Raw genomic sequence first — 24,795 nt, 5'->3', positions numbered from 1 at the left:
TGTGTAATGTCAGTGTGCATACACAACAGAGTGTAAGTACCTTTAGAGAAAAGTTGGACCTAAGAAACATCAGTTGTGGTGTGCAAGAGAGATGTTTGCGCTGGTATGGTCATGTGGCGAGAATGGATGAAGATAATTGTGTGAAAAAGTGCCACACCCTAGCGGTTGAGGGGAACCTGTGGAAGAGGCAGACCCAGAAAAAACCTGGGACGAGGTGGTGAAGCACAACCTTCGAACTTTAGGTCTCACCGAGGAAATGACCAGAGACCAAGACCTTTGGAAGTATGCTGTGCGTGAGAAGACCCGGCAGGACAAGTGAGACCATAACCCATGGCCTCTACCTGGGATGTAGCCAGTCCACTTATGCATACCTTTCCTTCTTGGGACACAAAACTCTACCTGTGAAGACCTGTTGAGGCAAGTGAAAATCAAAATCAAAATCGAAATCGATCAACATCAATGGAAATTACAGCAATGATACCAGTGCCGGTGGTATGTAAGAGAACCATCCAAATGTGGCCGTTGCCAACATCGCCCCGACTGGCCTCGTGCCGGTGGCGCGTAAAAAGCACCATCCGATCGTGGCCGTTTGCCAGCCTCGTCTGGCACATAAAAGCACCCACTATACTCATGGAGTGGTTGGCGTTAGGAAGGGCATCCAGCTGTAGAAACATTGCCAGATCAGACTGGGCTTGGTGCAGCCTTCTGGCTTCCCAGACCCCAGTTGCACCGTCCAACCCGTGCTAGCATGGAAAGCGGACGCTAAACGATGATGATGATATATATATATATATATATATATATATATATATATATATATATATATATATAATCATTACAGATATAGGGGAGAGAATTATTAATTTAATAATAAATTTTACCAAGTAGTTTCAGTATGGAAAGAGAACCATTATCGGTAGGAACTTTTACAAAAAGTTTTTTTATATATAATTAAATATAATTAAGGGTTTAGCTACAAGTTGCTTCACCACATACCGAAAATTTAGAAATAGCAGCCAAAGACAGATAATTCCTTTTCACTACATATATGACTCCACAGATAACAATATTTTTTTCTTCTTTTTGCATATGTGAGTTACAAATTTTCGGTATGTGCTGAAGCAACTTGTTGCTAAACCCTTAATTATATTTAATGATATATATATATATATATATTATATATACTATACAATAATGCCACATGCTAGGGGGCACTCTTAAAGTCAAAACTACCAAAATAAATAAACACATAGTACCAAATACAACTCTCAAGTCATTTAAAAACAGAATTTTGGTAGTTTTGACTTTAAGAGTCCCTCCTAGCATGTGGCATTATTGTATATTAATGCCCTCTATATAATATAAATAAATATATTTAAGTGAAAAAATTGGTGGATTTTTCACACTAACTACTTGATAAACTCTTATAAAGATTTTATCCTATTTGTAAATTGTATATATATATATATATATATATATATATATATATATATATATGTGTGTGTGTATCTAAAGGTGCAGGTATAGCTGTGTAGTACGAAGTTTGCTTCCCAACCATATGGTTCCAGGTTCAATCTCAGGCTGACCAAAGCCGTATGAGTGGATTTGGTAGACAGAAACTGAAATAAGCCCGTCTATATATATACATAGGTATTTTCATTCAATAAACACTCAAAACGCCCAGATTTTTAAACTCAGTCATTCCCAGTAGGGAATTATAAATTCCCTACTGGGAACGACCAAGTTTAAAAATCTGCTGGATCTCACTCCAGAGGGAATCTTACATTGCTTATAAGCCCTATATTTGGAAGGAATCATATTAAACTCTGTTGGACTTTTGGACTTTACCTCATAGGATATTGGAATATTGCACATATATACCATTATGCCTATAAAACGGATCTACAACTTCAATACCCATACATATCTTGCATCTATTTTCTTTCCTCCACCTCACTCTCTATTTTGTATCACATCGAAACTATCCTCTCACACCGTCTCCGATGAAAGGATATTATTAATAAATACCCTCGAAACAGCTGTAAGACCTTCTATCTATAAATGCTCTAATATCTATACAGCCTTGGTTTTTTATCTTATTACGCAAAAAATTCTTATATATATATATATATATATATATATATATATATGTATATATGTATATAACTTAGAGATTTCTGTCAACCTCTTTTGGAGTAGCGTACATACTGTGAAAAATTATAATGGTTATGGACAATGTGTCTAATTTTCGGCATATTTGGCATTAGAAAATTTTTTCATTTGCCCTCATTTATAAGTTGTTTATAAATTTAACCTTTAAAGATATTTTTTAATATGCTGGCCATTGATAAATGATAAATGCCTTGTGAGTAGATTTGGTAGACGGAAACTGAAAGAAGCCTGTCGTATATATGTATATATATATATATATATGTGTGTGTATCTGTGTTTGTCCCCCCAACATCGCTTGACAACCAATGCTGGTGTGTCTACGTCCCCATAACTTAGCGGTTCGGCAAAAGAGGACCAATAAGTCCTGGGGGTCGATTTGCTCGACTAAAGGCGGTGCTCCAGCATGGCCACAGTCAAATGACTGAAACAAGTCAAAGAGTAAGTCAAGGAGACGGTCTTTATATACATGTCTGTCTGTCTGTCTCTCTTCATGTGTGAGAATCTAGTTACGTTCTTATGTATGTTATTTCTCTCTCTCTCCTGTCTGTCTGTCTGTTTATACATCTGAATATCTAGTTATGTTTGTATGTAGGTGTAATATCTGTCTGTCTCCTTCTCTCTCTCCCTGCGTACATAAACATCTAGTTATGTTTGTGTATGTAATGCAATGTATCTGTCTCTCTCTCTCACTTTAACCCTTTCATTACCAACCCGGCTGAAACCGGCTCTGGCTCTGTAGTACAAATATCTTGTTTTCATAAGTTTTGAATTAAAATCTTCCACCAAACCTTAGTCACAATTTATGTTCCTAACACTAGCTTAATGATAACTAAGTTATTTTACTAAATTCTTTGTAATATTTAAAATTAATTGAAAGAAACACAGAGCATCTCAACAGAAATATGGTAACAAAAGGGTTAAAGTCACCATGATACTTTTAACCCTTTCGATACCAACCTGGTTGAAACCACCTCTGGCTCTGAGTACAAATGTCTTGTTTTCATAAGTTCTGAATTAAAATCTTCCACCAAACCTTAGTCACAATTTATGTTCCTAACACTAGCTTAAGGATAACTAAGTTATTTTACTAAATTCTTTGCTATATTTAAAATTAATTGAAAGAAACACAGAGCATCTCAAAATAAATACAGTAACAAAAGGGTTAAGTGTGCAATCATTTTGTTATGCTTCAATGTCTGTGTAATGTCTCTCTCTCTCTCACTCACTCAATTTACGTGTGTATTTCTCTATGTGTGTGTGTGTTTGCCTCCAGCACCAAAACAAGCTGAATTTCCAGTCAGCCACAAGAAACGGTCATCATCCAAACAATCACACCCGGCCATCTCATTCAACCAATCAGCCAAACAATCCACCCTTTTAACTAACAGATCACCCACCTTCTCAACCCAAACATATACACACTACCAGTATTATAACACATGCTACTTCCCATCTCTATATCATCCAAGGGCGGCGAGCTGGCAGAAACGTTAGCGTGCCAGGCAAAATGCTTAGCGATATTTCGTCTGTCGTTACGTTCTGAGTTCAAATTCCGCCGAGGTTGACTTTGCCTTTCATCCTTTCGGGGTCAATAAATAAAGTACAAGTTTCGCACTGGGGTCGATGTAATCGACTTAATCCCTTTGTCTGTCCTTGTTTGTCCCCTCTATGTTTAGCCCCTTGTGGGTAGTAAAGAAATATATATCACCCATCTACCTGTCCGAATATGTCTCTGTGTCTGCCCACACACCTTCTTGTTCATCTACTCCTCCATTCCTCAGTCCGTCTATTCGTCTGTTGTCCATTCCCTGGAACAACCAAGCTTTATATTGGGACTGGGCAGCACTTGAGGTGACCCTTGAGAGCACTAGATGTGCGGAAGGCCCTCTTGCATTTGCTGCAAAGGTATGGCCGTTCCCCTGTGTGTATGCGCGTATGCACATTGAGGTTGGTCGCCTGGGCAAACGACTTGTCGCAATACTGGCACCTGAATGGGCGCTCCCCCGTATGGATTCGCACGTGTGCAATGAGGTTGCAGTTCACAGCAAATGTCTTCGGGCAATGCGGACAATGGAACGGCTTCTCGCCCGTGTGCGTCCGCATATGCGTGTACAGCTGCGATGCACTGTGCACCACCTTCTGACAGAACTTGCAGCGAAACTCGCAATGGTGCTTCAAATGTTCGCTGAGGTCCTCGGCAGTCGGGAACACCTCCGTACCGGGACAGATTTTGCAGACGTGTTGGTGTTGTTGTTGTTGCAGTTGTAGTTGTTGCTTTGGTTGTTGCTGTTGTTGGTAATGAGATTTCATGTGGACGGCAAGACTGTAGATTTTTGTGAATTTCTTTGGACATTGTTTGCACTTGATGAGTTGTGTCTTGGAATCATCAGGGGTTTGTGGGTTCTGTTCAAGGGCCGGCGGTTGCTGCTGTTGCTGTAGCGAATACAGCATTGACTGAGGACCTGACAGGCCGGGACGAATACTACTACTACTGCTGCTGCTGCTGCTGCTAGTACTTGTTTGCTGCTGATCCAAGGTGGACGAAAGATGCGAAGGTGGTGGTGGAAGCAATGTTTGATGTGTGGTCAAGGGTGGAGGAGTGTCAGCGTTGCTGGGCTCAAACTGGTCGACCGGAGTCGAGTACGTTTGCGAGCCGGAGCCGACCGGTGAAGACGTCGAGCTGGGGGTGGACGCCCACACGTGGGTCAGTAAGTGGTCAGTGTATTCAGGAGCTGAGTTGAACATACGGAAACACTTTAGGCACTTAAATAGTGGCGGAACTGCATCCTCTGGTGACTTCAGGTTCAACTCCAGCCCGAGTTTGTCGTCAGCGGATTCGATCACATTAACAGGGCTTGAAGCGACAGTAAATGATGGCTTTTCTTCATCCTGAATAGAAACACTGGCAACGTTAATGCCAGCTCCGCCGCCTCCTGTAACAGCTGAAGAATTCTGAGAAGTGTAAAGTCCCAGTGATCTTCCTACCTCCTCAGACTTTGGTAAATCGTTAATTATTTTATAATGATCTTGTTTGCAGTCTTTAGTTTCTGCCTCCACCCTCTTGTTAAAGAAACTGCCATCACCCTCCAGCAATGAATGTTTATTCTCATTAGGGGTGAGATAAGATCTGTCGACTAACTTGGTCGTGGAATCAAACCCGAGTGAAATGTTCTTAGGTTCATCCAAACTTTCAGGCTCTGCCTCCAAATGACTCACAGACTTCTCCGATGCAACAGTGGAATAATTACTACTACTACTACTACCAATCTCACTCGTAGGAATCACGTCTTTTGCCTCGGAACCATTCATGTTGGGCGAAGATGTCGAATAATTCAAAGATTTGGAAGAATTTGATACCGACAAATTGTCAGTACAGAATTTATTTTGGTAAAACCCTTGTATGGTCGGTAGAGAGCCATCATTGCAGAGCTCTGTTGGCGTCGGTTTCATGTCGACTGTATGTAATTCTTGCTGGGGATCGGAGACTAAAATGTGTAGCATTGTGGGAGATTTTTCTAACTGTTCTTCTGTACTTTTATTTGCAGGAACTGATTCCAAAGATTCTTTTTTGTTTTCTAGAATTGGTAAAGTTTCAGGAGAATTGTCTTTTACTGCCGCAATAACCGGTACCTCAACAGCATTGTTGCTCAACTCTGACTGAGAACCAGTGAACCGTGAAGTCAGTGCTTTCTTCTCTTGAACACCATAATCCATGGAATGAGAAACGGCTTTTTTCTTCAACCTTTTCACGGTGCAGTTTTGAATGTGCACGTTGCGTGCGGCGGATGTTTTAAATGCAGAGTTGCAGTGATGACACAGAAACGGTCTCTCGTTGGTGTGCACTCGCAGATGCGCATTCAAGTTGTCGGGCTTACTGAAAAACTTGCCACAGAATTTACACCGGAATGGTCTGTCACCATTATGCGTTTGAAGATGTGTTCTGAGATTCTCAGGCTGCGTAAAACTCTTGCAACACAACTTGCACTCGTACGAACTCTCTTTAGGGGCATGCGAGCAGACATGCATGTAGAAATTCGTGCAATTTTTGAAAAGTCTTTTGCAGTAATGACATCGGTGAGGCTGTAGACGATCGTGGGCTTTAACGAGATGAACGTACAGCTGAGATGCTGAAGAGAAAGTGCGACCGCAGTTATGACACTTGTTACGTGGCTGGAAGTGCACTTGCGCACGTGGAAATACATGGGGCTGTTTCCTTGATTGTTTTGCCTGGTCAGTGCAGTTTACAAAACCGATCCCCGAACTGGGAACGCTTTCGAGGTCAACACTGGCGACTTCTTCACTGGATGGGTCAACATCTACAACTTCATCATCTGGTTCTTGGGCCTCAGTGTGCATTTTGTGTACGGCAGACAAATGACTCTGGTAACTATCAGTATCAGAAAACCCTTCCGGACAATATCTGCAGTTTCTGTAAATGCTTGTTGAAGTGGTGTAGCAGTTAATATGACTAACCAGGTCGTTATCAACATCCAAAGGTCTTCCACAGAACTGACACTGGCCCTCTGAGCTGTGCTGGCTGCTGACGTGTTGTAAGAGCAACAATTTAGATGAGAAATTCATCTGGCAACACAAACATCTCAACAAAACTTTGTCTGAATTGACACTTTGGTCAACATCTCTTTCTTTCACCACCTGACCCTCAACAAACTCCTGCAAAGGCGACTGGCCATCCTCAGTGCTCTGCAGACCATTATCAGTGCCATCATCAGCACATGGAACCTGTGTATTCTCCTGAAGGCATTCTACACTCTCTAGTTTATCTCCTATCACAGAATCAGGGCTTTGGGACACTTCCATGCTTTCGGTTATATTTTGCTTAAAACCTACAGCAGTACCGTTTCTGGTGGAATGTTCTGGAAGGTGGCTGTTGGTACCATCATTGCTGCAACTGTTTTGCCATGATGTTGTCTTTGAGTGACTAAATGGTGCAGTTTTCTTGGAATGGTGCCGATATTTCTTTGGACAGATTTTCTGATGAATATTAAAACGTTGGACAGTTCTAAGGACTCTTGGACATTTCTTACACTTGTATAAACGCTGAACAGAATGGGAATGCATGTGTGCAATGAGGTTTTTAGAATAATGGAATTTCTTCTGACAATACGGACACTTAAAAGATTTCAAGGGTTTTTCATGAAGGGGTTTCCTATGCTGATGGTGAGTTTTCGACTGTAATTGTTCAGATGAGCTAAAATGCAAGGGTTTCTGTATTGAGTGCACCCGCAAATGAAGATCAAGATATGACTGGTCTACGAAAGATTTATCACAGAAATGGCACCAAAAAATTCTGGTCTCTTGTGCTGTTCGGTTCATTGCAGTTGCATGCAGATTCAAGTGAGCAGCAAAGCGTGTCGATAAAACCATTTGGTCGCAGAGTTCACAAAGCTGTTCCGGTAGATTGTGATCTTTCTGATGAAGGACAAGGTCCAGTGGGGTTTTAAAATCCATTTCACAGAATTTGCAGACGAGCAGCTCATCGTCCTCGTGGAGAGGCGTGTGGTGGAGAAAATCATCTTTCGTCTCAAAGACCAAATTGCAAAGTTTACATTTAAAGATCTGGGTGTAGGTAGAAACTTCCAGAAAGGCCAGACGTGAATTAGCCGAGTCAGGTGAAGAATGAGTTAAACCCGGAACAGATCTCTCACTGGACAGTGCCATAGAATCTGTAAGAAACGGTGATTGTATTCTACAGAAGTTAAGTTTGTCAGAACTGTGAGTGGATCTTGGAGGTTTCTGGTGTAATCGTGTGGCCAAAGAAATGTTCCTCTCACGACCAGTCTGAGCATTGCTTCTGGATAGTGTATTTCTGGGAACAGTACCATAGTTAGTCCCATCTCTGCTCCTCCTATCTTGTTGAGGACAAGGTGCCCCACCGTTCTCTGGCAAATGTTTTTCTGCTGACCTCGACTCAAGAGGCTGACCATCAACAATTCCACTTTGGCTGAACTGCACAGCTGCCCCTCCCGTTTGCCTGTGGCTCTGCTGATAGAAGACATCCTCAATTTTGTCTTGAGAAATCTCTGATAAAGACACCAGTGAATTGAAATCCACTGTAAGGCTGTCTCCATTGGAATGAATGGTCGGTTGCTGGGAGAAACCTGTTGAGGAAACTAGGAAATCTTTGCTATCTTCAAAGCTGTTGGCTGCAGTGATTGTAGAGGTCTGTTGTGTTTCACTAGAAGTAGACTTGTGAACATCATCATAAATATTAAAGTTTTGATCCTCGGAGATCATCTCCCTCTCCAATAACTTAGAAGATGCAGCCGCTGTTGTTGCTGCCACCATATTACTGCCATCTTTGAGAGATTCTCTAGGAAATCCTGACTTACTGTGTTGGCGGCTTTCAAAAATACCATTTACAGGGGTAAGATTAGGTGTGGTTTCCTGCTTAAATGTGTTCAAGTTTGCACAAGATGGTTTCTTTTCTGCAGTACATAGAGTACTGCTTGTAGAACCACAATTTCGAGTTACAGAGCTAACATTCAAAGGCTTACACATTGACACTGTTGGTGCTCCACCGAATCGCTTCTTGGCGATAATGTCGGAGATCTTTCTCCTACGGTAATTAAACAAGCTACTGTTGCTATACGGTAACGAACTAGAACTGGTCTCACAGGAAACAGCCACAGATGGTCTCAATGATGAATCACTAGGAAGAGTACGTTGTATGTTTATGGTTGGAACTAGTTTCTCGGTATTGCGAACCGTACTGGAAGCGGTAGTTGAGCGCCCTGCATAAGATGCACCAAGTGCACTACCACTGGTGTTGTTCTGTCGTAAAACAGGTGCTGCAAACCGTCGCACAATTTTGTAGCAGGATTTCACATGGCCGTTGAGTGCACCACTTGTCTTGAAGGCTTTCTGGCATCGCTCGCATTTGTACGGCCGCTCTCCAGTGTGTACCCGCATGTGGACATTCAGGTTGGTCGACTGCGTGAACGACTTGGTGCAGAACTTACAGCTGTACGGCTTTTCGCCCGTGTGGGTGCGCACATGCGCTGTCAGGTTGCCAAGTAGCGCAAACGACTTCGGACACTGGCCGCACTTGTAAGGTCTTTCCCCGGTATGTGTCCTCACATGGGTGGTCAAGTGACTGGAGCAGTGAAAGCTTTTGCTGCAGTGCGGACACTTGAATGCGCGTGGGTCGACAAGAGTGCTTCTCATTGTTGCTGTAGGTAGTTATTACAAAAACATGTAGTTGTAAGAGTAAACCGCCCGATGGAACACTAAATGTTTTGCCAAATATTCAGAAGATATGAGTGTTCAAATGTATGTTTTATAAAGCATACAATACTATACATTTTTTTCAGTATTTCGTTAACACTTTAGCACTCAAATTAGTCAAATGTAATTAATCATTCACGTCATTTTCAACGATGCAGTTGTATATTTTTAGAATGGCATTACAGGGTAAGTGTAAGAGACCAGATATGGCTGGTTTAAATGCAAAAGGGTTGGCCCTTGAGCATTCAGATTAATCTGTCGAGCGAAATACTGATCCATTCATATTGGTTTGAATTAATCACGAATTTTCTTGTACTTTCATTATTTCAATAATAGGATTGTTCATTTTTTAGAATGACATTGTAGGATAGACATGAGAGGCTGGATCAGGCCAGTCTGAATATAAACAGGTAGAATATGTGAGTCAGAGATGAAGGGTTTAAATGCTGAAGGGTTAATGCAATTTCATTAAAGGTGTGGACTTTGTGTTTTTGCTCGTTAGCACAGGTGGTGAGACGGAGTGAAGTTCCTGTTCATTTGCTGCGGCTGTTGCTGCTGCTGTTATTGTTAAGCCATCTTTGCTTATTACTTCCACATCATCATCACAGCAATATACCTAGGGAAGAAATTGAACAATAATAATAATAATAATAATAGTAATAATAATAATAATAATAATAATAATAATAATAATAATAATAATAGATGCAGTACTAGACAGTGGCTCTCATGGCTTCTGATCTTAACTGATTCAAAGTGTTATCATGTACATTATTTTGTCTTGGTATAAAAGATGGGCTACAGCAAATATTCTGCTCAATACCACAGATTTGCTAATACCCTGATGCAGTACCAGGCAGTGGCTCTCATGGCTTCTGATCTTAACTGATTCAAAGTGTTATCATGTACATTATTTTGTCTTGGTATAAAAGATGGGCTACAGCAAATATTCTGCTCAATACCACAGATTTGCTAATACCCTGATGCAGTACCAGGCAGTGGCTCTCATGGCTTCTGATCTTAACTGATTCAAAGTGTTATCATGTACATTATTTTGTCTTGGTATAAAAGATGGGCTACAGCAAATATTCTGCTCAATACCACAGATTTGCTAATGCCCTGATGCAGTACCAGGCAGTGGCTCTCATGGCTTCTGATCTTAACTGATTGGAAGTGTTATCATGTACATTGTTTTGTCTTGGTATAAAAGATGGGCTACAGTAAATATTCTGCTCAATACCACAGATTTGCTAATGCCCTGATGCAGTACCAGGCAGTGGCTCTCATGGCTTCTGATCTTAACTGATTGGAAGTGTTATCATGTACATTGTTTTGTCTTGGTATAAAAGATGGGCTACAGTAAATATTCTGCTCAATACCACAGATTTGCTAATGCCCTGATGCAGTACCAGGCAGTGGCTCTCATGGCTTCTGATCTTAACTGATTGGAAGTGTTATCATGTACATTGTTTTGTCTTGGTATAAAAGATGGGCTACAGTAAATATTCTGCTCAATACCACAAATTTGCTAATGCCCTGATGCAGTACCAGGCAGTGGCTCTCATGGCTTCTGATCTTAACTGATTGGAAGTGTTATCATGTACATTGTTTTGTCTTGGTATAAAAGATGGGCTACAGCAAATATTCTGTTCAATGCCACAGATTTGCTTGTCAGTTGTTTGACCGTAACCAGTTGAGCATGTCCCTTAGTGGCTGACGATATGTGCATCTCTGATCATGAGCAGAAGTAGTGAGGGAGCATCATAGCCATATGTTGAGAGGGATTCTTTGGGGTTTGAATAATTCACCTCTGGAAACATGGGTTGTTCATTTATCGTCCTTAAACAAACCTTATTCAGGGACTTATTGAGTGGGTTGGGTTACTTGACCAGAAAAAAATTCTAACTGGGTCCCACCTGCAAGGTCATGTGCTGTTTATCTTGATATGAGATCACCATGTAGCGCAGATATGGTTGTGATGCATGTGCCTGGTGTACCCTTACCAGACAGGTAGTCATGATGGGTATATTGGGCTTTGTATATTTTACTCCAATGTCACTTTGATGGCATGCACTGCTCTCTCACTCAATAATAATAATAATAATTGAACAACATGCCAATACTACAATATAAAAACTGACAAGAAATGGTATAAACATGGGCCAATGTACAGGACAACAACCAGGCCACAATCATCTGGGATGTGCCTGTTCAAACTGAGAAAGAAATATAAACTAATCACCCAGACATAATTATCAAGGATTGGAAAGAAGAAAAAAAACACCTATTTACTGATAGACATTGCAGTTCCTACTGAGCAAAGACCTCAAAATCATAGTCATCAAGATGTGGGGCATGAAAGTGAAAATAATACCAGTAATAACTCTCGAGTTAAAGTGCAACCTCTCGAAAGAGCTGTTCTTCACTCCTGCTCCAGAGCGTCGGCTGCAGGGTCACTCTGAAAAGCTCTATCTGCGACGATTTCATCTCAATCGAAGGAGAGGGGCTTTCTCCGTCCGGGTTGCAGATCCGTGGAATAAACTGCCGGACGAGATAGTGAAGATGCCAACGACCGCTCGGTTCAAAGTCTCTCTTGACCAGAAATGGCCTGAACTCTTTGCATGAACACCCTCCCTGTACATAACACCATGTCCCCCTACATGGCCTTGCTTTTTGCTTTTTGAGCCAAAAAATTAACTTAACTGAGGCATTGGATTTGTTTAAAAACATATGGATCCTCAACACAGCACATCATCATCATTTAGTGTCCATTGTCCACGCTGGCATAGATTGGATGGTTTAACCAGGGCTGCACCAGACTCCAGTCTGCATGGTTTCTACAGCTGGATGCCCTTCCAAACGCCAACCATCATCATCGTTTAGCGTCCGCTTTCCATGCTAGCATGGGTTGGACGGTTTGACTGTGGGCTGGCGAACCAGATGGCTGCACCAGGCTCCAATCTGATCTGGCAGAGTTTCTACAGCTAGATGCCCTTCCTAACACCAACCACTCCGGGCGTGTAGTGGGTGCTTTTACGTGCCACAGGCATGGGGGCCAGTCAGGTGATACTGGCAATGACCTCGCTCAAATTTTTTTTTTTACACATGCCAACGTGTTTACATCCCCGTAACTTAGCAGTTCAGCGAAAGAGACCGATAGAATAAGTGCCAGTTGCATGGCACCAGTATCTGCCACAACTATGATTTCAGTTGGCCTGGTGGGTCTTCTTCTCAAGCACACTATATTACCAAAGGTCTCGGTCATTTGTTACTGCCTCCTTGAGGCCCAACACTTGAAAACGGGGCCAGTTACACGACACTGACATCGGCCACATTGCCTCCATCCAAAAAATAGCCCAGCTGGGAACAGCCCACATCCTACAAGACATTATCAACTCAATACAACCCAAACAAAATAATCCAGAAGCACAAGACACACTCTCCAGAGCAAGTATCCAATAAAATAAACAACTACCAGCAGGCTAGATAACCAAAAGAAGAACACAGCTTGCATTACAGACTCAACACACAACACAAATACAACAAAAGAATGCACCAAACTCCATAAAAAAAAGAGAAACTGACACAATACAACACCAGGAAGAGTTTGAGTTCTCCCAACAAAAACAACACACAATGTTGCACACACACACCTGCGACACGGTGGTGTAACAGGTGATGTAATAGGATTTGCCTGAAACTACCAAATGTTGATGAAGAAGAAGAAGGAAGAGAAGGAGGAGAAGAGGAGGAGGAGGAGGAGAAGGACGAAAAGAAGAAGGAAGAGAAGAAGAAGGAGGAGAAGGACGAAGAGAAGAAAAGAAGAAGGAGGAGAAGGATGAAGAGAAGAAGAAAAGAAGGAGGAGGAGAAGGAGAAGAAGGAGAAAAGGAAGGAGAAGAAGAAGAAAAAGAAGAAGAAGAAGAAAAGGAAGGAGAAGAAGAAGAAGAAGGAGGAGGAGAAGGAGAAGAAAAGGAAGAAAAAGGTGGAGAAGAAGGAGAAGAAGAAAAGGAAGAAGAAGAAGAAGAAGAAAAGGAAGGAGAAGAAGAAGAAGAAAAGGAAGGAGAAGAAGGAGAAAGAAAAGGACGAAGGAGAAGAAGAAGATGAAGGAGGAGGAGGAGAAGGAAAAGGACGAAGAGAAGAGGAAGGAGGAGGAGAAGGAAAAGGACGAAGAGAAGAGGAAGAAGGAGGAGAAGAGGGAGGACAAAGAGAAGAAGAAGAAAAGAAGAAGAACAATAATATATAGAGACAGGTGTGGCTGTGAACATTAAAATGATTATACACACACACAACTTAGTGTATTAGGCCCTTGTGCAACAGGTGACACTTAAGTGACTTTACTATTTTATTTAGGTCTATCAAAACCACAATCCAATGTTGTGGAAGCCATTCTGGCTGCATAAAACTGGATTCAAGCTGTTTCACTCTCTTTCATTTCTTACTTGGTGGGTTTCACCTAAACGGGGCCAAGCAACCTGTTGCTTCTCTTTCTAATCAGGAGACAATGACTGCCTTAACACTTAACATAATTGGTTGTTTTTCCAGTCAGAAATAATAAGCCATTTTGACACTTTATTCTGTGAAGTGTTTGTCTGTGTGTGTATGTATGTATGTATGTATATGCCCCCAATGTTGGTTTCTTTGTCCTGTTTTTATTCTTTATGTGTTGAAATACACTGAAAAATGGTGACACAGCAGTCAAATAATTGTAAAAAATAGGGATTTTCATAGAAAAAAAGCAGCTTTTTGATGTAAATAATTTTTGGTGTTAACATGGTCCGATTTGAATTTTATCTTCTACGGAATGAAGAGCAAGCCTTCTTATATCATACTCTCAATTTTGGTCAACTTGCGCTGCAGGGTCTCGGAGGAGATAGTGTTAGTTGAAGGCTACCAAACCTGCCATACACAGACAACTTCAGCTTTATAAATCGTAAAAAATAGGGATTTTCATAGAAAAAAAGCACCTTTTTGATGTAAATAATTTTTGGTGTTAACATGGTCCGATTTGAATTTAATCTTCTACGGAATGAAGAGCAAGCCTTCTTCTATCATACTCTTAATTTTGGTCAACTTGCGCCGCAGGGTCTTGGAGGAGATAGTGTTAGTTGAAGGCTACCAAACCTGCCACAGTCAGACAACTTCAGCTTTATATATAAAGATATATTATATCATCACCATCATCATTTACAAGCCAGCAGGGGCCACCCTCTATATCAGAGGTTCTCAACCACCTTTTACCTATGGGTCCTTTTGATTATTATTTTATTCTAGTAGACCCCCATGTCCATTCGATGTTTAAAAACTAGTTTTACAGAACTTTTTTTCAAAATTCCTTTTTTGCCTTTCTTTCACCCATTAACTTCTGTGGGTTGAACAGTGTAAAATGTTCCTGTTCCTAAAAGAAATCCGTTTCTTGCAATACACATCAAAAACAAAATTTTTTTCAGGGGCCCTTAAAAATACTATTGTGGATCCCCCAATTTACTCTTTACTGTATGGGCTCCCAAAAATCTTATATGGACCCTCGGTTGCTAAAACAGCAATCAAACACATCATCATCATCGTCGTTTAGCGTCCGCTTTCCATGCTGGCATGGGTTGGACGGTGCAACTGGGGTCTGGGAAGCCTGAAAGCTGCACCAGGCCCAGTCTGATCTGGCAATGTTTCTACAGCTGGATGCCCTTCCTTATGAAAAGATTTTTTCACAACCTTCCATCTCAATAAACCAGCGTAGGAGTGGCTGTGTGGTAAGTAGCTTGCTTACCAACCACATGGTTCCGGGTTCAGTCCCATTGCGTGGCACCTTGGGCAAGTGTCTTCTACTATAGCCTCGGGCCAACCAAAGCCTTATGAGTGGATTTGGTAGACAGAAACTGAAAGAAGCCCGTTGTATATATGTATATATTATATATATGTGTGTGTGTGTGTGTGTGTATGTTTGTCCTCCCAACATCACTTGACAACCGATGCTGGTGTGTTTACATCCCCGTAACTTAGCAGTTCAGCGAAAGAGACCGATAGAATAAGTACTAGGCTTACAAAGAATATGTCCTGGGGTCAATTTGCTCGACTAAAGTCGATGCTCCAGCATGGCCGCAGTCAAATGACTGAAACAAGTAAAAGAGTAAAGAGTATTGTCCCTGAAAGTTGTTTTTTATATTTACTTGAGGCTGACTTTCTTCCTACACCTCGCTTGGATATTTACCACTTCCACTGTTCTGCTTGCTAGGAAACAAATGTAGTCTGGGTCTTATTCACTCCACTCCTTAACTCTTGTATTCTTATTTGCATATATGTATGTATATATATATATATATATCGTAATCTATCAACATCAATGGAATCTGTAGCTGTGATACCAGTGCCGGTGGCAAGTAAGAGAACCATCCAAACGTGGCCGTAGCCAGCTCGCCCGACTGGCCTCCGTGCCAGTGGCACGTAAAAAGCACCATCCGATCGTGGCCGTTTGCCAGCCTCATCTGGCACCTGTGCCGGTGGCACGTGAAAAGCACCCACTACACTCACGGAGTGGTTGGCGTTAGAAGAGCATCCAGCTGTAGAAACACTGCCAGATCAGACTGGAGCCTGGTGCAGCCTTCTGGCTTCCCAGACCCCAGTTGAACCGTCCAACCCATGCTAGCACGGAAAATGGACGTTAAACGATGATGATGATGATGAGTTTTTATATATATATATATATATATATATATATACACACACACACATATATATATACATATATATATATATATATATATATATATACATACATACATATATATATATATATACATACATATATATATACATATATAGACATACATACATATATTTTATATATACATATATATATATATATATATAACATACATATACATACATATATATCCATATATATCTTCCCACAATCTCACAGTTGTGAGTGCAACACCCTAACCACTAAGCCATGCACCTTCACATATATATCTATATAATATATATATATGTATATATATATATACATATATATATATATATATATATCATCATCATCATCATCAAAGCGGACGTTAAACGATGATGATATATATATTCCTTTCTGTAGAAGGGAGTAGGTTCAAACCATCGAAAGACCCTTTCACTTTTCCTGAGCATCAAACTAACACACCTTGCTCGTTGTTCCCTCACCTGCCTCTGCAGCTAAGCTATATACATAGGTATAATGTCCATTAAATGGAGACAGTGCAAAACCAAAACCACCAGTTGTCCGCAGAGATCTGCAAGTAATGGTAGAGAGGAATCATGCAATAAATATATGACTGCAGAATAAATAATGGTGTTTGTAATAATTTTTCTAACCTTAACCTGTCAAGGGGAGATATTTTATTGAGAAACTAAAATTTTGATTTATGTCTCAAAAAGTTATTTACGTGTAAGAGTTAGTATAGGTCCAGTTAATCTATGGCAGAAAGTATTCCAGCTGTGACCAGTTCATATTTTATTCAAGTCCTCTATCTCTACTACAATGTCCTAGGCTTCAAGCTCGCAGAATCATTAGCATGCTGGGTAATTTGTCTGCTTTTACGTCCATCATCATCATCGTTTAACGTCCGTTTTCCATGCTAGCATGTACTTACTTGTACTTGTGGCGACATTCACCCTGGGCGGGTTGAGTCGGCTTCTTCCACCACCCTTGAGGTATCTCAAACCATGGCAGCCCACGCATGACGGTCCTGCGCCAGTTCACTGGAGATAGTGAGCCAGTCATGGTTCCATTGGCGCAGGCTGACCACCTGCGGTCCCATGAGCACGGAGGGGTCCTCCATTGAGAATTCATGAAAGAAGTTTCGTGGGAATATGAATTTCACAAGTGGTCCCCAACAATCCCTCATCTAGAGACATCCTGTTTGCTGCAGATTTTCCGCAGATGCAGGGACAGAATGACCGAGGAGCCGCCGGTTGCCGAAACAGACACTCCGAGGATTTTCACCAGCGCCCCGTCTGCCAGGTTGTGGCCCTAATACCACTCGGTGTCAGACCAATCCGCCTTGGGTGGCCCTACCAGGAACCGAAGTTCCCAACGGCATAGCTCTGACACTACCCGTTGCCAGCGTCCCCACCACAGTGAGGAAGGGATGGACTTTCGGACACAAACATACTAGCATGGGTTGGACAGGGTGGAAGATGGGCTGAATCCTGGAAGTACTGCTATAGCAAGCCAACCCGTGGCAAAGCTGGAGCAAGCCCCTAACTCTTCACCTCGTCCTAAAAATCAGTTTAACCCATTAGCATTGAAACCGGCCATATCCGGCCAAAAGTATTCTGCCTGTTTTATGTTCAAACTGGCCAAATTTGGTCTCTCACACCAACCCTACAATATCGTTTTAAAAATTAACAGCTACCTCATCAAAATCTCATAGCTACAAGATGATGCATGATTAGTTCAAAACAATGTGGATGAAAAAGCATTAATTTTGGCAGAATAATGCGAACACTAAAGGGTTAATATCGATGGTCCCAAATAGGGACCGTCGATATTAAGCTGATAAGAACAGATACTACACTTTGGTCTTAGCCAAAAGGCCGAGAGAGTTCAAATTCAGCCGAGGTCGAGTTTGCTTTTCCTCCTTTCGGATGTTCATAAAATAAATACCAGTGGAGTACTGGGGTTGATGTAATCAACCTACTCCCTCACACTACTACTGCTCCCGAAATTGCTGGCTAAACTATACCTACAGTTTGAAAAAGAAAGCAGTGAACTTAGGCTGTTATTTGTTTACAATTCGACCAGCTCTTGAAAACAATACACATTTTAATTTATACTTATCCAGTAAGATACAAATATATACTATTCATATCCAGCACAAGTCCACATACTCAAACAAAAGAAGAGTCTAGATATTTAAACAAATAACCTTGTGGCCTATGCTAGGGGTGTAACCAGTCCACTTATGCGTGCCTTTTCTTCATTGGACACTAAACTCTGCTTGCGAAGACCAGTTGAGGCAAGTGAAATCGAAGTCGATATCAAATTCGGTGGCTGGCATCCGTTGCTAGTGGAGCGCTAAGAGTACCATACGAGTGAGATCGTTGCCAGAGCAACAAGCTGGCCTTCGTGCCGATGGCACATTAAGTACACCATTCAAGCGTGATCGTTACCTGTGTCGCCTTACCAGCACTTGTGCTGGTGGCATGTGAAATATTCGAACAAGGTCGTTGCCATGCCGCTGAACTGGCTCCTGTGCAGGTGGCACATAAAAAGCACCATTTGGACATGGCCGTTGCCAGTACCACCAAACCGGCCCTCGTGCCGGTGGCAGCTAAAAGCACCTACTACACTCTCAGAGTGGTTGACGTTAGCAAAGGCATCCAGCTGTAGAAACTCTGCCAGATCAGATTGGTGTCTGGTTCACCAGACCTCAGTCAAATCGTCCAACCCATGCTATCATGGAAAGCGGATGTTAAATGATGATGATGAACCAATATATTCACCTGATTAATATTGAATTCATTCATTTTTACTTTCCATTTAATATTCTAATAACACTTTATTATAATCTAAATGCACAAAGTCAGATGAAACGGGTTCAAATTCTATGGCTATTTTAGGTAATCAAACAGCAGCATCCAAGAACTATAAAATCCACCAGAATGCCTTTCTACAATCTATATAGTTACATAAAATCACAACACTGGCCTAAATTCAAAATTTGAATCCAACCTCTGTATCCTTCATTTTTAACTCCATGACACTGGTTGGTGGAGGCACATGGCCTAGTGGTTAGAGCAGTGGACTCCCGGTCGAGGGATCGCAGGTTCGAATCTCAGACCGTGAGATGTGTGTGTTTATGAGCGAAACACCTAAGCTCCGCGCAGCTCTGGCAGAAGGTAATGGCGAAACTTCTGCTGACTCTTTCGCCACAACTTTCTCTCACTCTTTCCTCCTGCGTCTTGCAGATTACCTGTGATGGACTGGCGTCCCATCCAGGTGGGGAACCTATACGCCAAGAAACCGGGAAACCGGCCCTTATGAGCCAGGCGTGGCTCGAGAAGGAACAAACAACAACATTGGTTGACGTAAATTCCCCCAACGTTGACTTTTCCTTTCCTCTTTTCATGAGTCAATAAAATAAATCAGTTGTGCTCTGGGGTTGATGTAATCGACCTACTCCCCTCCCCACACACCGAAATTGTGGGTGTAGTGCCAAAATTTGAATCCAACCTCTACTGTGTTCTTCCTTTTTAACCTCATGACATTAGCTGACACGTGTCGGTGGCATGTAAAAAGCACCATTCGAGCGTGGTCACTGCCGGTGCCGCCTGACGGGCTCCCGTGCCAGTGGCACATAAAAAGCACCATTCAAGCATGGTCGATGCCAGTACCACCCAACTGGCCCTCGTGCCAGTCGCTCATAAAAAAAACCACCCGCTACACTCTCGGAGTGGTTGGCATTAGGAAGGGCACCCAGCTGTAGAAACTTTACCAGATCAGATTGGAGCCTGGTGCAGCCTTCTCGCTCACCAGCCCACAGTCAAACAGTCCAACCCATGCCAGCATGGAAAGCAGACGTTAAACGACAATGATGATGATGATGAAGATGATGATGTGTACTTGCTTTAAATTGGATGGCGTAAATATATTTGGCCTTATCAGCCCCAGTTTTGTACCGGTTGATGTAAATATTCGCTATCACTCACAAAGTATACATCATCATCATCATTGTTCGACCGTGGTCGAGACAATGGAATTTACCATGTTGCGCCAGACTTCACGGTCCATCATAGCATTACGGAGGTCCTGTTGCTGGATGCCTGTATCCCTGGAGATTACATCAGGGTAGGAGAGTGTGCACCCTCTAGTATCGGGAGCAGATGGCTTCCAGAGGAGAAGAGTAGGAATTACTTCTTTTTCAGCTCTACAACAATGTCCAGCAAACTGGACTCTCCTACCTTTCACAAGAGATGACACAGGTGGTAGTTTCCCATATATTTGCATTTTAGTTGGATGGCGCCTCCACGAGAGATTTTGAGCTCTCATAAGGAGGCGAGTGTAGGTTCCATACAGAGGCCGCCATGCAAATTTCAAAGTATTTGATAGGTTTGTTAGATTCTTCACGTAAATGTTTCTAACTCAGTTCAAATCTTCATCGCCATGATAGAATAAAAACTGCTGCCACACCAACATTTCCACTATGTCTTCCTATCAAATTCGTACACCTTCAGCTAATTCTTCTGGCCCTTCACAGAGACAATTATTCTTTTCTACTCTAGGCACAAGGCCCGAAATTTTGGGGGAGGGGACAAGTCGATTAGATTGACCCCAGTACACAAATGGTACTTAATTTATCAACCCCGAAAGGATGAAAGGCAAAGTTGACCTCGGCAGAATCTAAACCCAGAATGTAGCAGCAAACGAAATACCTATTTCTTTACTACCCACAAGGGGCTAAACACAGAGAGGACAAACAAACGGATTAAGTCGATTATATCGACCCCTGAGCGTAACTGGTACTTAATTTATCGACCCTGAAAGGATGAAAGACAAAGTCGACCTCAGTGGAATTTGAACTCAGAATGTAGCAGCAGATGAAATACCTATTTCTTTACTACCCACAAGGGGCTAAACACAGAGGGGACAAACAAGGACAGACAAAGGGATTAAGTCGATTATATCGACCCCAGTGTTTAACTGGTACTTATTTAATCAACCCCGAAAGGATGAAACGCAAAGTCGACCTCAGAGGAATTTGAACTCAGAACGTAAAGACAGACGAAATACTGCTAAGCATTTCGCCTGGTGTGTTAACGTTTCTGCCAGCTTGCCGCCTTAGCAATGAGCTGGCAGAAACATTTACAGAAACAATTATTGTTGGTATGGCCTACTTGTCTGATAAACAGCCACTGGGCCTCACAGAGGCAATGTGGCCGATGCCGGTGTCGCGTGACTAGCACCTGTGCCAGTGGCACGAACAAAGTACCTTCAAGTATTGGGCTTCACAGAGACAATGACAAATGACCGACCCATCAAGACAAGTGAAATCTTGACTTGACTTGACTTGAAACAACATTCACCCAGGGTGGGTTGAGCTGGCTTCATTCATCCTCAATGCTGCATCTCTGACAAACGCTGAGACCAGGCCTGGCGATTTGAGGCTAACAGCCGCGTAATCTCCAACCACTCCTTATTCCAGCAGTGAACGCCGTAGACATGGGGGCCTAGGTTGGGTTCCAGATCAGCCTTGACTGTCATCGGCCAAATTTTTGTTGTCCAACACATCAGTTTCGCCAACCCTGAAGGGGAGCTGGGGCAATTGCTTCGTGGGTTGGGTTCCAGATCAGCCTTGATTGTCATCAGCCAGGTTTTCCGTTGTCCACCACATCGTTTTCACCAACCCTGAAGGGGAGCTGGGGCAATTGCTTTGTGGGTTGGGTTCCAGATCAACCTTGACTGTCATCAGCCAGGTTTTTCGTTGTCCACCACATCGCTTTCGCCAACCCTGAAGGGGAGCTGGGGCAATTGCTTTGTGGGTTGGGTTCCAGATCAGCCTTGACTGTCATCAGCCAGGTTTTTCGTTGTCCACCACATTGTTTTCGCCAACCCTGAAGGGGAGCTGGGGCAATTGCTTTGTAGATGAATTCTCCTGGTTGACGACGGAGGGCATGACCCGGTCAACGCAGACGTCTCGTTAGGATGACTTGTCGGAGGGAGGTGATTCTGCACTGGTGTCGCACCGAATTGTTGGAGACAAAATGATGCCATCGGACACAAAGGATGCGGCATAGACAGAGGTGATCGAAGGATTCTAGTCGCTTAATATCTTCCACCAAGCAAAATCATGATGTCATGGGGTTGCCGGTGGCACGTAAAAAGCACCATCCGATCATGGCCGTTGCCAGCCTTGTTTGGCACCTGTGCCGGTGGCATGTAAAAAGCACCCACTACACTCACGGAGTGGTTGGCGTTAGGAAGGGCATCCAGCCGTAGAAACATTGCCAGATCAGACTGGGCCTGGTGCAGCCTTCTGGCTTCCCAGACCCCAGTTGCACCATCCAACCCATGCCAGCATGAAAAGCGGACGCTAAACGATGATGATGATGATGATGTGAGGGCAATTTAGCTGTTATTTCTAGGAGGTTAATTGACCACTTAAAAGCCCTCTCATAGGTGTGTGTCAGTTATGGTAGGATACATACCTTTTAATTATTTCAGTCATGATATTGGTCAATCTGAGGCTGCCATAGAAAAATGGTTGGATTCAACACAGAACTGAAAGTAAAACAAAAAAAAAAAATCATTAAGTTGGGGCTTGGAACAGAAACTGACATAAAATTTTCCACAGAACGTTACAATTGAGATCACTTTAACCCTTTTGTTACCATATTTCTGTTGAAATACACTGTCGTTACTCTTTTACTTGTTTCCGTCATGTGTCTGTGGCCATGCTGGAGCACCGCCTTTCGTCGAGCAAATCGACCCCAGAGCTTATTCTTTGTAAGCCTAGTACTTAATCTATCGGTCTCTTTTGCCGAACCGCTAAGTTACGGGGACGTAAACACACCAGCATCGGTTGTCAAGCGATGTTGGGGGGTACGGGACAAACAAAGACACACAAACATATACACTCATCATTTAATATATGTTTTCTATGCTAGCATAGGTTGGACGGTTTTGACATGGAGCCGTCCAGACTCAAATTGTCTGCTATGGCATGGTTTCTATAGCTGGATGTCCTTCCCAATGCCAACCACTTTACAGTGTGTGCTGGGTGCCTCTTGTGTGCCACCAGCAAAGGTGCATTTTATGTGGCACTAGCACCTGCAAAGACAAGCCTGTATGTATGGAAGCCAACAATTTTGCTTAGCTTCATGCAACTTTTCAAGTACTGCAAATCACCACAACTCCCAGTCCCTTGTCGCTTACTCGGTAAGGCCCTGATACATATACACATATGAGGGGCTTCCACACAGCTTTTGCTTACTACAAGCAAATTCACTCACAAACTCATGCCAGGGGCAGAAGTCACTTACTCAAGGGCTCTGGGCATGGCACTGAACCCAAAACCATGTGGTTGCAAAGTGAGCCTCTTAACCACACAGCCATGCCTGCACCTATAATATTCTTTTAGTTGTTTAAGTCATTTGACTGTGGTCATGCTGGAGCACCACCTTGAAGGGTTTTAAGTTTTTAAGCCTAATACTTATTCTATCAGTCTCTTTTGCCAACCAATGCCTTGTGAGTGGATTTGGTAGACGGAAACTGAAAGAAGCCCGTCATATAGATGTATATATATGTATGTCTGTGTATATGCTTCTGTGTCTGTGTTTGTCTCCCTAGCATCGCTTGACAACCGATGCTGGTGTGTTTACGTCCCTGTAACTTAGCGGTTCAGCAAAAGAGACCGATAGAAGAAGTACTAGGCTTACGAAGAATAAGTCCTGGAGTCGATTTGCTCGACTAAAGACGGTGCTCCAGCATGTCCGCAGTCAAATGACTGACACAAGTAAAAGAATAAAGAATATACAGCACCCAGATCAGCCCTCATAACACTGAAAAGAAAAGTTCCTTCCCAAGTCCTATAGACTCATAAGGGCCAGCTTCCTGGTTCCCATCGTGTATAAATTCCCCACCTGGACAAGAGGTGTGTCCATCATAGGATTACTCATTTTTGCCAGATGAGTGGACTGGAGCAGCATGAAATGAAGTATTTGCCTGGTCCAGGAATTGAAACATAAACCTTATGATCATGAGTCCAACACCCTAATCATTAAGCCAAGCGCCTCCACTCCTCCTCATCATTTAGTGTCTGCTTTCCATTCTGGCATGGGTTGGACGGTTCAACTGGGGTCTGGGAAGCCAGAAGGCTGCACCAGGCTCCAGTCTGATCTGGCAGTGTTTCTACAGATGGATGCCCTTCCTAACGCCAACCACTCCGTGAGTGTAGTGGGTGCTTTTTACGTGCCACCTGCACGGGTGCCAGACGAGGCTGGCAAACGGCCACGATTGGATGGTGCTTTTTATGTGCCACCGGCATGGAGGCCAGGCGAGGGTGGCAACGGCCACGATCGGACGGTGCTTTTTACGTGCCACCGACACAGGGGCCAGACGAGGCTGGCAAACGGCCACGATTGGATGGTGCTTTTTATGTGCCACCGGCATGGAGGCCAGGCGAGGCTGGCAACGGCCACGATCGGACGGTGCTTTTTACGTGCCACCGACACAGGGGCCAGACGAGGCTGGCAACGGCCACGATTGGAAGGTGCTTTTTATGTGCCACCGGCATGGAGACCAGGCGAGGCTGGCAACGGCCACGATCGGACGGTGCTTTTTACGTGCGATCAAATACATTCCAGTTGTGACTATTCCATCAGACATACATGCATCCTTTTCTTACGTAAGG

At 42.9% G+C, this 24,795-nt stretch overlaps 1 protein-coding gene and 2 pseudogenes across 2 annotated transcripts in view; all 3 read right to left on the bottom strand.

Moving 5' to 3' along the window:
• Positions 1–3,241: 3,241 nt before the first annotated feature.
• LOC115226174 (zinc finger protein 236-like) overlaps positions 3,242–24,795 on the bottom strand; it is a 25,184-nt gene continuing 3,630 nt past the window's right edge. The window contains exons 2-4 of one of the 2 annotated variants that reach the window (XR_005004219.1): positions 22,592–22,664; positions 3,877–10,033; positions 3,242–3,631 (exon numbers count right to left, since the gene is read on the bottom strand). Coding sequence is in view for 1 of the 2 variants with exons in the window: in XM_029797172.2 (XP_029653032.1) it covers positions 3,997–9,357 (5,361 nt within the window). In the remaining variant the exon portion in view is untranslated. Of the gene's footprint in view, positions 3,632–3,770; positions 10,034–22,591; positions 22,665–24,795 lie in introns of those variants that run through there. The other variant, XM_029797172.2, reaches the window with a different exon arrangement.
• Positions 17,577–17,718, bottom strand: LOC115226250 (annotated as a pseudogene).
• On the bottom strand, positions 17,894–17,993 carry LOC115226249 (annotated as a pseudogene).

This window comes from Octopus sinensis, linkage group LG29 (assembly GCF_006345805.1).
Source record: "Octopus sinensis linkage group LG29, ASM634580v1, whole genome shotgun sequence".
Lineage (NCBI taxonomy): Eukaryota > Metazoa > Mollusca > Cephalopoda > Octopoda > Octopodidae > Octopus > Octopus sinensis.
This window is presented reverse-complemented; position numbering and strand designations above follow the sequence as displayed.